At 49.9% G+C, this 13243-nt stretch overlaps 1 protein-coding gene across 1 annotated transcript in view; it reads right to left on the bottom strand.

Annotated features, from left to right (window-relative positions):
• Dpysl5 (dihydropyrimidinase like 5) overlaps positions 1 to 13243 on the bottom strand; it is an 85986-nt gene that overhangs the window by 44798 nt on the left and 27945 nt on the right. The window contains exon 2 of the mRNA XM_028874437.2: positions 5084 to 5348. Within this exon, the coding sequence (XP_028730270.1) occupies positions 5084 to 5344 (261 nt within the window). The 5' untranslated portion in view covers positions 5345 to 5348. The remainder of the gene's footprint in view (positions 1 to 5083; positions 5349 to 13243) is intronic.

The following is a 13243-nucleotide window of genomic DNA, read 5'->3' as shown; positions in this document are numbered from 1 at the left end:
GGCAAGTAGAACTCTGTGAGTTCAAGGCCAGCCTTGTTTACATAATGAGTTCCAGGACAGTCAGGGTTACATAGTGAGACCCTGTCTCAAAACAAACAACAAAACAAAACAAAACCAAACAAGACCTAATTCTGAGAAACCTATGTCCTGATTCAATTAACTTTGGGACTGGGCAGGTGTGTGTGTGTGTGGGGTGGGGTGGGGTGATGCATTCCTCCTCTCTCTGTCTCCATACCAAAAGGGAATAGAATTACATGACTTCAAAGGTCTCGCCCAGCTTTGTTCAGGGATGAGGAAATACCTGAACTTAGGAACATCAGTTCATGAAGAAGACCATATGAGTCCGGATTCCCACGGGCAGGAAGCATTACTGCAGTACTTAAAGACTAGAAAGATTATTTCAGCCAGAATCAGACAGAAACCGGGGTCAAGCAAAAAGAAAGGCAATAAGCAGCCATTTGGAAGGTTTAATTTCAAGAGAGAAAACTTCAGAGGCAAAAACCAGCCTGCCCAATGGACCAACGGGTTCCTTGGGAATGATGGTGAGAAGGCTGAACATCCCAGGGAGTTCATTTATGAACTAGAGCCTGGCATATCGCAGGACCCTACCAGATAGGCTCCGCAGTGGGAGATGGAAAGGGAGGGCGGGGACATGACGGTCCTAAAATGTCTTATGCCACTTAACAGCCCCCAGGCCTGTCCCACACCCGACAAGCACTCCTCCCCGGGGGGCTGACTGTAAAAATCTCTCGATGCCAACGTTTTCACGGAAGGTGGTCTCTGTGACCGGACAGCCCTCGGCACAGGAAGGAGGTTGTCTCTGGGACCTCCGGGAAGTGGGCCAGTCTCAGCCACCATCCTGTGTGATAACTGCTCTCACCAGAGGCCCACTTCTTTATGATGATTTCTGCAGGGCACATAGAGAAAGGTGACTATGATGCCAGGGGTGCTCAGGAAGTGTAGGGGCAGCAGGCTTGGGCTGGGATTTGGGAGCCCGTGTGTAGGAGCCTGGAATGTGAGTGGAAAAACAGATGCAAATAAGATTGGCAGGCAGGCTATGCCATCAAATGGAATTCAGCTGTCAGCCTTGGCACGTAAGCTGAGGACCAGTCGGATGGGCATCATAGCGCAGCCAAGGCACGGCGCCATTCCCAACAGCCGAGAAAGTTCCCCAACAGTCTTCCTGCCAGTGGTTAGAGTCACCAGGGTACCTTGGAAAATAAAACACGGATGAGGGCGGGGGCAGACCTGATTTAACTGGTCTGGGCTAGGGTCTAATACTGGCAATACAATACTGTTAAAAACTCCCCACGTGCTTCTAATAATGAAGGTTGCTTCCAAGGACTGACAGCCATCAGCCTGCCTAGGCCGTGGTCCTTATAATAGTTTTTGGACGAAGCATGGGAGGCACACAGGGTGCGTCTGACGGTGGTGGTACACGTCTGCCCGTCTATCAGCATGGTCGTGAAGAGGCTGGTGCCTATTAAAAAACGGATTTTGGCCTGGGGAGTTAAGAGCACCGGCTGCTCTTCCAAAGGACCGGGGTTCAATTTCCAGTACCCACATGGCGGCTCACAACCATCTGTAACTCCAGTTCCAGGGGATCCGCAGACATACATGGAGGCAAAACACAGACAGACAGACAGACAGACAGACAGACACACACACACACACACACACACACTTTTTTAAAATAAAATAACGGATACTGATTATTTCACCTGGCCATGAGAACCACTGAGTGGCGGCAGCAGTCCAGCATCCCTGTGACTGTTCTTGGTGGCACCACATGAGGTGCACACAAAGAGGATGATCCCATCCCCTCAGCCAACACAGCGGGGCCACTGGATGTTCCCTTCTCTACATCTGCCTCCCCACAGTGGGAAACAGCCTTTCCAGAATGGGATCTGGATTATCCCAAGTAGCTGGTCCCGCTGGAGGGGAAGCCGGTAGGTTGGAGTGGTGTGGGGGAGGCAGTGTGGGGGAGGCGGTGTGGGGGAGGCGGTGTGGGGGAGGTGGTGTGGGGGAGGCGGTGTGGGGGAGGTGGTGTGGGGGAGGCGGTGTGGGGCAGGCAGGAGACTAGGAGCTGTTGAGTGGGAGAGCAAGGCAGAGCCTGCCGCTGGCTTGCTACAGTGCGGCCGAGAATTCTCCTCAGACCCAGCACAATGGAGACCCAGAGGCTCCTGGCAAAGCCAGGCTTTCAACTACTTTTTTTCCCCCTAAGCCTGATGGCTGGTCTCCAAACATCAAGCATGCAAACTTTGAGGGGGGCATGAGGTGCAGGGTTCAAGACCCAAGTGGTTCTGCCAGGAACCCACACGCAAGAAGAGATGCAATTCAAGCCCTCTCTGCTCTGCTGGCCAATCACACAGGAGCTTTTCCTCCGGCCTGTGATTCGATTGTAAACTCAGACCCTTAGAGTCAATGAGTCTTTCCCGGTGAGAGCTAAGCAGATCAGTGGCCATTTCTCCGGAGTGTACAGCCTTTGCATGAAGGCCAAGTTGGCATAATTAAACCCACAGGTCCCTGTCAGTCAGTGTCTGCAGGGAAGCAGCTGTCTACTAGGGACTCATTGAGACAGGGAATTGGAATGTTTGCTGGAGGGGGAGTGTGGGGGGTCAGTGAAGGAGAGACCAGGGAAGTGGTCTCTTCTTGGGAGACTTGAGGCAGAACTTCTGAGGAGGTCAGGGCCTTTGTTACCTAAATGGTGGGCAATAGGAAGGCTGGGGCATAGAGGCTTGCTTAGGAGATGGATGGAAAAAATAGAGGCCAGCGAGATGGGTCAGCAGGGGAAGGTATATGGCTATACCATCCTGGGCAACGTAATTTCCAATGCCAGAACCCATGTAACGGAGAGAACCCAAGTCATCCTCTTACCTCTATGTGCACACCACACATGGATACATAAACACAGACACAGACACACAGACACACAGACACACAGACACACACACACACACACACACACACACACACACACACATTTATAGGTGTCGCTGTCACCAGGAGATGGCTTGGGGGAGGGGCGTCTACAATTTAAACTCCCATTACACAGAGTGGGGGTGTCTGCAGCAGCCCACACCCGCAGCACTGGGGCCTTTAATCCCACAGAGGCCTTTGGATATTCTCTGGTATGTTCTGTCCTAATGGATGAGCAGGCTGGGAATGATCAAGAGTTCCCTTCCACCTTGCACAGAGAGCCGTGCCCAGAACGCTTGATCAGTTATAAAGAGCTGGAGGCTCTCCGGGGAAAACCTGTCACTCCTGGCTAATGAGGCCCTGGCCAGACCGCGTGGAAACGAGGACAGAGAAGGCCACCTCGACCTCTGCGAGGCTGGCGGAAAGCACAGTGACACAGGGTGGCATCCGGCTCAGGATGAAAGGTCTCCCAAAAGCAGGGGCAGCAGCCAGCAAGCTGTGCTTTTTGGTTCAAAGCCCGAGCTTCCTACAGAAGGGGCCCCAAGACTGGAGCGGTCATGTCAATCATCGTGGCTTCCACACTACCTGCTAGGGGCTGAAGTTGCCCTAACCAGTTTGGAAGCTATCGGGCAGAGTCTACGAGTGCTGAACACGTCTGTGAAACACACCTTGACCTGACCAGTTACATCCCCAGGGATATGCACAGCACTGTGTACATCCGTGCTGGCCAAAAGACAGCCACAGCCACAGCCATGGCAACAGTACTGTAGGACCAGATGTTCACTGGCAGCGGGGTGGATGAGTTCTACGTGGAATGCCACAGAGCCGGGCCCCTCAACAGATAACAACATGCAGCAACTTGCGGGAAGTTTTGAGTGGAAAAAAAAAAAAAAAAAAAAAACTAATGTGACATAAAGACCCTTAGGTTAAATACTGAAAAACCAACCTATAACAAATATACTAAAAACCACTGACTCAGCTGCTTCGGTTTTATTTATTCATTTTGAGACATTTTCTATGTAGCCCTGGCTGAACCCGGTCTGGCCTCAAACTTTCGACACCCCCCCCCCCACTGCAGTCTCTCAAGATCGGGGATCACAGATGTGTCCCCCCCACCCTCTTGCATACTTCACATAGTGAATTATGTGATTTGTGACTAATACCTCACTGTTATATTAAAAAATCTGTAGCATTTGAAGTCAGGATGGTGGTTACCCCTGGTGGAGACTGGGCGGGGCTTCTGGGTCTTGGTTCATTGAAAGGGAGCTGGTAACAAGAGCATGCTCCGGTGTGACGACGCTGGGTGCCTGTGCATGTCTCTGTGTGTACATTGTACCTTAATAAAATGGGCAGTGAAAATAGCCACAAACAGCCGGGCAGTGGTGGCGCACACCTTTAATCCCAGCACTCAGGAGGAAGAAGCAGGCGGATAGTTCTGAGTTCAAGGCCAGCCAGGTCTACAGAGAAGCCCTGCCTTGAAAAACTGAAAAGAAAGAAAATAACCACAAACCAAACAGGCCTGGCCTTAGTGCTCAGGGTGGTGACCAGATACACTTTTAAGAAAAGTCCCAAGTGCCACCACAGCATCCTGCAAAGGACCCCAGGTTTATGAGGATGGGGTTTCCTATTTCACCAGGGCAGCATGACTTGCAGAATGCAGGGAGGTTCTCAGAGGAGAAGGCAGAGTGTCTGCTGCCTTTTCTCCCCCAGGCTGAGGCCGTCCTCAGAGGCAGGAAACATCTTACCTCAGCTCAGAGGCTAGGCGGTGGCTCTTGTGATGTGTGACCCTCTGGGTTCGGAAGTGGGCGTGTCTTCACCCCAGGGAGACCTCTATAGGCCTTGATGGACAAACCTATAGGGATGTCTCCCCAGAGTCCTGCTTCTCTTTTCCCTCAAGCCCCAGCTAGAATCCTCAGGATGGGCTTGGGAGACCTGTCAGTCACTGCTTAGCAGCAGGAACACCTGAGCCCCCAGAGAATGAACCTCACAGGGAGAGTCCTGAGCTTGGGGGATTTAGGGTGCAGGACCATGGGGGTTGAGCCATCTCTCCAGCCCTCGTGGCAGTATTGGGAAGTATTGGTTCACGTGGGTCTCATCTGGAGCAGTCCCAGAAACAGGATAAAGCTACAATGAGAAAGTCACTTTGGGCACAAAGGAGCATTACCTTGGTCCCATGGTAGAAGTCGTCCACACAGGTGGCATTCATGAAGGTCTGGTGGAAGTGGGTGCTGGTGTCAATCCCCCCGGGGATCACCAGTTTCCCGGTGGCATCAATCACCTTGGCTCCTCCGGGGATCATGAGCTCACGGCCCACCTGCTGGATGATGCCGTTCTCGATGTAGACGTCTGCCTCGTGGGTACAATCATCATTCACCACCTTGCCTCCCTTGATGAGAATCCGCACACTGGCTGAATTGGCAAGCATGTTCCTGGGGAAGGTAAGTGGAATCTGGTTCAGGTCACTTCATCCAGTGACACCTCAGAGGCCCTGAAGTCCATCCCCCTTCCTCTCAGAGCTCAATTTCACAGCCAGGGAATACAGACGGGTAGCCTGAAAATACTGGTCCTATGGGAAGCTTCGATCACAAGCCTTTCCCTGATCTCACAGTGGGTTCTTATGGGAAATCGTGACACAATGGTATTAATATAGAAGCAGGGGGCCCTGGGGCCCACAGAAACATCACTTTTAGGTGTGTACAAGTACCCATGCATGGGTGTAAACACATGTGGAGGTCAGAGGTCAACCATGGGTGTCACTCCTCAGGTGTTGCTCACTGTCTTTTTTTAAAAAAGTTTATTTTTAGGTCTATTTATTTTATGCATATGAGTATTTTACCTACATATATGTCTGTGTACCATGTACGTGCCTGGTGCCCAAGGAAGTCAGAAGAGGGTTGTAGGAACTCATGGAACTTGGGTTAAGGATAATTGTGAACCACCATAAGGGTGCTGGGAGTCAAACCCTGGTCCTCTGGAAGAAAAGCTAGAACTTTGAACCGCTGAGCCATCTCTCCAGCCCCATTTACTGAGTTTCTTGAGAAAGGCTCTTTCACCTGGATTTGGAGCTTTCCAATTAGGTGAGGCTGGCTGGTCAGCAGGCCCCAGGATTCTCCTGTCTCTGCTGTCGGGCTCTGGGATCCCCAGGGTACACCACCACACCCAGCTTTCCACATGGGTGTTGGAGACTGACCTCAGGTTCCCATGCTTGTGCGCAAGCGCTTTATTGATCAAGTCATTTCCCCAGCCCCTGAGACATCACTTCTCACCTTTCCAAAATGCTATCTGAATTTATATAGCCCTCTGTAGTCCTGGCTGGCTTTGAACTTTGTTCTTTCCAATTTACCTCCCAAGTATTGGGGTTTCAAGTATGTAACCCTATGCCAGCTTGCTATATGAGTTTGAAATATTCCCATATCCACTATTTACTTTTATTTCCAAAATTTTACTTTGTGGAGTCACATTTTACAGGTGAGAAATCTGAAATTGCTAAGGAATTTGTGGCTAATAAATAACCAGGTCAACCAATCTGGCTTATATGACCAGTATCTCTCTAGACCTCTATGGTATATACATGGCTCCCAGGGCATGTCTCAGAGAGCCACATTCTCCAGACCCCATGACTGTCTAACTTGTGACATTCTTCATGTAGTCAGGGGCCTTCATGGCCCTGGATACGCCTCAAAAGTCTACTACCCATGAGGCCTTGGCAGCTGGCCGCTACCAAGTAGTAAACTTGCTGAACTGTTGAAAAAACACCTATGACCTATGGCCAAGCATGTAACCCCAGAGATTTAGGACTCAAAGGGACTTTTTTTTTTTTTGAGACATCATCTCACTATGTAGCCTTGAATGGCTTGGAACTCACTCTGGAGACCAGAACTTACAGAGATTCATCTGCCTCCGCCTCCTGAGTGCTGTGATTAAAAGCATGTACCACTATACCCAGCTTGAAGTCCACTTTCATACATGGTAAATGTCTTGTCCTTCAGGACTCGATCCTACTGTCCTCTCTGCGAAGGCACCTCCTCTGACTCTCCCTGTTTGTTTGTTTGTTTGTTTGGCCTTTTGCTGTTGTTTTGAGAAAGGGTCTCCCTTATGTTGCTCTGGCTGAATTGCAACTTCCTATGTAGACCAGGCTGGCCTTGAACTCGCAGAGATCCATTTACCTCTGCCTCCAAAGACTAAAGACTTGCACCAATGTGCTCAACGGATGTGTGAAAGCTTTGCTTTTTTTCCTAAAGAGAGGCAGGAGGGATGTAAGGTGGTCCAGGCCAGCTGGCAGGACTCAGCCCATGTCCTCTTTTCTCAGAAGAGCCATTGCTGTTCAGAGGGCTCCAGCACACCCTCCCCTTATCTCTGGGCTGCCCATCTAAACATGTGGTCCCCCCCCTCCCCGCTACTTCCCAGTTGTAATCCCTGAAGGCAAATGTAGCCCTGACAGCTCCCCTGAAGAATAGCAAGTAATCCTACATCCCCCCACCCCCCCACCCCTGATCTGGAGACACTATCCTCCAGGGCTGGGCCAGCCTTGGATAGCCAGGCTGGACTGCACTTAGAACCACTGAGGGGGAAATTCTTTCATTACTCATCCACAGGAGGAGTGAGCTGTGATTAACACTGCACCACACGGCCAACATCTGCACACAGACCTCGGGATGGCCTTGCCATTTCTGTGATCCTGAGGCATTGGGGTCCTTGACATGGCTGTCCTGGTGTCAACTCGTATTTACTTGGGATTTCATCTGCCCCTCCCCTCATATCTCCCCACCCTCAAGTGTGTATGCCAAAGCCTTATGCCCCAGGGGCAGGGGGCTGTATCTGCAGGTGAATCTTTAAAGTTAAATGAGGTTATAAATAGGATGAAGAAACCCTGACCTGATGGGACTTGTGCCCTTGTAAGAAACACCAGATGGTCATTTTTTTTTCTTCTTTTTCTTTCTAAGAATGTTAAAAAAATAAACATGGAAATGAAGGGTTCACAACACGGTTACATTTACCAGGCGGACACTTCCGCCTAGCCATTTCCGCATCAAGAGCGTCCCGTAGCTAGGATACCTGATGGGCCCGGATATCTCCGCCTAGCAAGTTCCGGGCCAAGGGGTCTCGCGTGATCAAGAGTCCGTGGCATTGCATGGTCATGTAAGCGCGCAACGTGACCATGTGATCTACGCACACGCTAGAGTAGTGACGTGACCTGGCCACGCCCCCAGCCGGTTTTAAAAGTCCAGCGCCATTTTCCCTACTCCCCTTCTTCTCCACGCACGTGTCTCTCCCACAGGCCTGCACACTCTCTGTCCTTTGTTTTCTAATAAACTCTATAAGCGGATTCTGTCGTGTTTTGTGACGTTTCCTACAGGGTAAGAACACAACGCAGACAGAAAACTAACAGGAAATCCATATGAAAACACTGAGAAGGTAGCCATCTACCAGCTAGGCCCTCTCCAAAGTAGACTTACAGCCTCAGAACTAGAAGCAAGTTAAGTTTTCACTGTTTCCTCCACCCAGTCTGTGACATTTTGTTACAGCATCCTTGGCATACAAATACGAATGCACACACTCTTAGCCTTAAGCTATGCTACCAATATGGACGTGGATGGCCTAGCCCCTAGATCTACAGCTGCCCAGTGGAGCCACTTAGGTATTAACCACAGCCTAGCCTTGAGGCAGGATTGGACCCGGTTCCGTAAGCACCATCCTGACTTCTGGTTCCTCCTGGCACAGTGGACTGTTATCCTGGAACACCCTCAACCTGCCTTGCCTTGTTCAGATAATACCGAGGCAAAGTTGTTTAACACATCCCGGCTCAAGCATCTGGAGACTATTTCTTTAAATGCAATACTGAAATCGTTCGTAACTTCTTCCTTTTTTTACTGGACATGATTGTGGAAAAGACCCAAGGCCTGCTCTGAGGATACCCAGCCTGCCGTGTGAGGGAGACATGGGTCACCACTTCGCAGACGCACCAAATGGTAAAGAGATAAACCCTGATGGATACTGGTTCACACTGGGTGCCTTTCCCAGTCTGCCAGACCAGAGCTGGCATGGGGGAGAGCAGCTTGTCCAGTGATGGTAGGGAGGAAGCCTTCTGACATCAGGATCCTCCCACGGGTTTCTACATTTTCAAGTCTGTGTTGCCAAGATGCCAAGCCCTTCCAGGTCCCCCTGCTGTGGGCTGTTGACATTCATTATGCCTCTCACCTCCCCTGTAACCTCATTAGCACCTGTTCCTACAGCTTGCCCTGCTCAGCTCTGCTGAACTAAACAGAAGAAGCGTGTTCCTGGCTTCTCTCCACAGCTTTGCCAGCCGCCTGCATGTGGAAGGGTCTGGGACAGAATGGAGTCGGTGTGGATACGCTGGTCCAAAAGGGAGAGGTTTGAAGGCAAACTGTAACATACGCTCTTTAGCACCCGTCCATTGTAATAAATAGCCTTCAAATCTTCTTTAGCACCGCCATCAATGCCCCTGCCTATTCTGTCCCTCTGCTCTGGTGGAGCCAGCTGGCCCGGGCAGCATTCTAGTCAGAAGGTTCCAATCAAAAGAACAGAGACACCGTACAGGATGTTAGTATTGATTTTTAACCAGATCACCCAGTTTATCCCCCAATCACGGTGCGACGCCATAGGCAGAGCCCATATCCGGCCCACGGGTTCGTTATACGGAGTGAACGCTGTGTGTCTCCCTCCCAAGCTTGAAACCTGACTCCTCGGGGCTATGGATGGTACTTAGAGATGGAGCCTCTGGGAGGTAATTAGGTTACAAGGTGAAACCCTTACGGGTGGGATTACTGTCTTTATTAGAAGAGGCAGGAGTCTGATGTCTCGCTCTCACTCTCCTCCCCATGAGGATACAACATCAAGGCATTTGTCCCCAAAAGCCAGGAACAGAACCCCCAGCAAAAGGCAAATCAGTGGGTACCTTGACCTCAGCACTTCCAGGCTTCAGAACTGTCAAATCACCAAATCCATGCTTTTTCCTTCTGTCATTCTGAATGGCCTAAACATCACATTAGACAGTAATGGGCATTATAATTAAAACACCACTAAGGGACAACTGGGCCTTGAAATAAATGTCACCGCATTTAGTGGCTTCTGGCCCTACGTTTAACAACAACAAAAATTTTTAATCAGATGGTCATTTGTCTGTGCGCAAAAGAATTCAGAACACATGTCTGTCTCGGGCAGAAGTGATAAAAAAAAAAAATGCCAGATAGTTAAAGCCATTAGAAGGAATAAAGAATGGCATTCCAGAACTGCACCTATTGTCCAGTTTGGTGAGACTTTCTCTCCAGTCTCCGGAGTTTTATCAACAAAGGATTCTCCAGGAGGGACAAGGGTAGTGTTCTCCTGCAAACCGAGGCATCTGAAAAATCCTAAAATTTATTCATGAGCAGTGAGGCCTTCAACAGCAAGATGGTGCCTATCTTGATGTGCCAAGATTTATCTAACGGCACACAGCTTGCATCCCCAGATTTCCTGATTTTGTGGCCTGGTGTCTGTATTTCCTCACTCAGTCCCGGGTTAGTGCTGAGGGGACATGTCCAGCTGGGATCCGGGCTTTCTGGGCGGCAGGCAACACTGTGAGCAGGAAGCGAGGTCTTTCGGAGTGAGCCTCTTCCGGCTCAAAATAGCAACAATTACCGCTATCCAGCAACAGTCGTGCTGAACGGCAGAAGCCCCGCCCCTTGGAAACTGCAGGTGGGCGTTCCCAATGCAGAATCCGCCCTGGGAGCATCATCCTGCCTCCTACAGAGACCGTCCAGGTGAAGGCAGCGGCCACCAAAACACACCCTGCACTCCTCGAAGGCGGCGGTGTTCTGCCAAGGAAATGCCGACCCCGAGCCTGCACTTGGGAAATGTCTGCTGTCATCACCTTCCCCAGCTCCCCGGGCCTGTGGGGAGGCGCCAGACAAGGGAAGCCCGCACAGTCTGTCCCGCACAGCTGGCCCGCCCTCCCCCGCCGCAGTTCAGCTGCACGGGCACATGGAGGCTGCACGGGCACATGGGTGCAACGGGGCCTCTTCCCGCACCGGGGCCTCAACACGAACTCGGCATCGGTTTTTAAGACATAGATTCCTATTTTTTTAACAGGCTCCCATTTTCTCTTTTAAGAGAATCCGCACAAAAGTGTGTGGGGACTTGTTTCCTCCCTTTGGGAACCCTGCCCACTCTGGGGTGTGTCTCTTTCCGCTTGATTTCTTCACTTTTCTGTGACGAGTCTTAATAAAGCTTGCTTCTGTTTTGCAAAGTGAGGTGAGAGAAGGCGGTGTGGGGGGGAGATGCGGGGGAGGGGGTAGTGAATGTGGTTTACCATATAACTTGATCCTAAGACATTAAAAAAAAAAAAAGGCATTCCCGTGGCACTTAAACTAACCCAACTGCTAGCTGGGTGGCAATTTGAGGGCTGAAAGACGCTGGTGCAATCTGAAGCTGACATGAGCTGGCTGGTGTCGACCTAAGTCGTTAGTTACCCCTTGCCTGGGGATCAACACTCACAGCTGTTTCAGAATAACGCGAGCAGAAAGACTGCAGCTATTTTTCCCTTCTAATCAGCACAAAAGAAAGCAACAGAGACATGGTATTTAGCAGCTTTCTCCATTAGAGAGCCATCCTCAAAGGGTGTGAGGATACGGGGGTGTGGCTCAGTGGTAGAGCTTGCCTAGTATGTGGGACTCTTGGTTTGATCTTGGCACCGAAAGGAAAAAAAAAAAAAAAAAAAAAAAAAGGAAGGGCGTACTGGGAGAGTTGACCAGCACCCTCGAGCCACTCGGGAAAGGATCTCTGCTTTTGAGTTAAAAACATAACAACAAAGCTTCAACAGATCCTGAAAAGCAGAGTCAGGAACTTGGAGGCAAGTGGGGGAAATGGTGAGTTTACATTAATAAGTTAAATATGGTAAATTATTTTAGATGTGTGGGTGTTTTGCTTGCTTGTCTGTCTGTGTATCATGTACATGACTGATGCCTATGGACATTAGAACAAGGCATCAGATCCCCCGGAACTGGAGTTACAGACAGTTGTGAGCTGCCATGTGGGTGCTGGGAACTGAACCTGGGTCCTCTGGAAGAGAGCAGCCAGTGCTCTTTACTGAACCATCTCTCCAGTCTCAATTTTTTTTTTTTTAAAGTAAAATTGATTTCTAAATTTAGAAAGCACAAAGTAGTACTTAACTAATATAAAACAGTAAAATTTTATAATTAATTCTTAATTTTTTATCAACAATTGAGTAGATTTTAAATGATATTTATGGGGTCAGCTCAGGGGTAGAACATGCATTTAACATGTGGGAGGTCCTGGGTTCAATCTCCAGCATTAAACTAAAACCATGTAGAATATTTAGGACACACAAGTAAGGCAAGCAGGCAATGACAGGTGGCCCTGAAGCTCTGCACTGCCATCAGCCAGCTCCTCTGAGAGAGGCAGGCACTCCTTAGTGTCAGTGACAACTAGGTGATCACAGAAGAAGAAAAAAGCCACAGCTGTCTCCACTCCTGTGTCTTTCCCCAGATGTTCCACAAGCAAACCCCACCTGCCCTGGGCGGAGCTCTTCACCAACCCTGGTTCTCTTTTTTTCTCTCTTTCTCTCTCTCCCTTCCTTCCTTTTTTTCTTTCTTCTTTCCTTTTTTTTTTTTTAAATAAGCAGGAATCTACAAACCCATTCCATTTCTTATTATCCAGGTACCCATCAGACCCTTCTGGAATGTTCCACAGGCAGTAGGGACACAGCTCGTCCGAAACAAATTTTATTGTCCTGTCAATTTTCCCAGAAAACTGGCCTTTTCCGTGAGCCCCAGGACAGTGTGACTGCCCAGCAGAGCTGGCTTGAGTGACAGGCCTGATTTGGGTCAGCTGGGAGGCTCAGGCAAAATGTTTTGAGGGATCCTGCAAGTAGAACCTCATCATCACGGGGAGAGGAACTGGGAGGACCAAAGGGCAGATCTTTTGTATTTTGTCTGGGACCTCCAAAGACTGGTTGGGGATCTGGACACCAGGGATCTGGACACGAAGAAAGGCCAAACAGACAGACAAGGAATACCTAGACAAGCAACTAGAAAGTTGTGACACCATCTTGGGTCCTTTGTACCCACAAACACACTAATAGTCCAGACTGGCTAATAAAGAACCCTCTTAATGAGCCCCGGGACCTCTCTCTCTTTAGCTTGGAGGCTGGGCAGCTTCAGGCCTGTAGAGGGTATCGTTTAGGTGGAGGACTGCACAGGGTGTCTGAAACCAGGGATCACAAAGCATCTACATCTGTAGTAGTGTCCCTCCTGGGTCACTGCACCACAAAGAAAAGTGGGAGAGGCCTGAGGTGTCGGGACTTAGA

Source organism: Peromyscus leucopus, chromosome 22 (assembly GCF_004664715.2).
Source record: "Peromyscus leucopus breed LL Stock chromosome 22, UCI_PerLeu_2.1, whole genome shotgun sequence".
Classification (NCBI taxonomy): domain Eukaryota; kingdom Metazoa; phylum Chordata; class Mammalia; order Rodentia; family Cricetidae; genus Peromyscus; species Peromyscus leucopus.
This window is presented reverse-complemented; position numbering and strand designations above follow the sequence as displayed.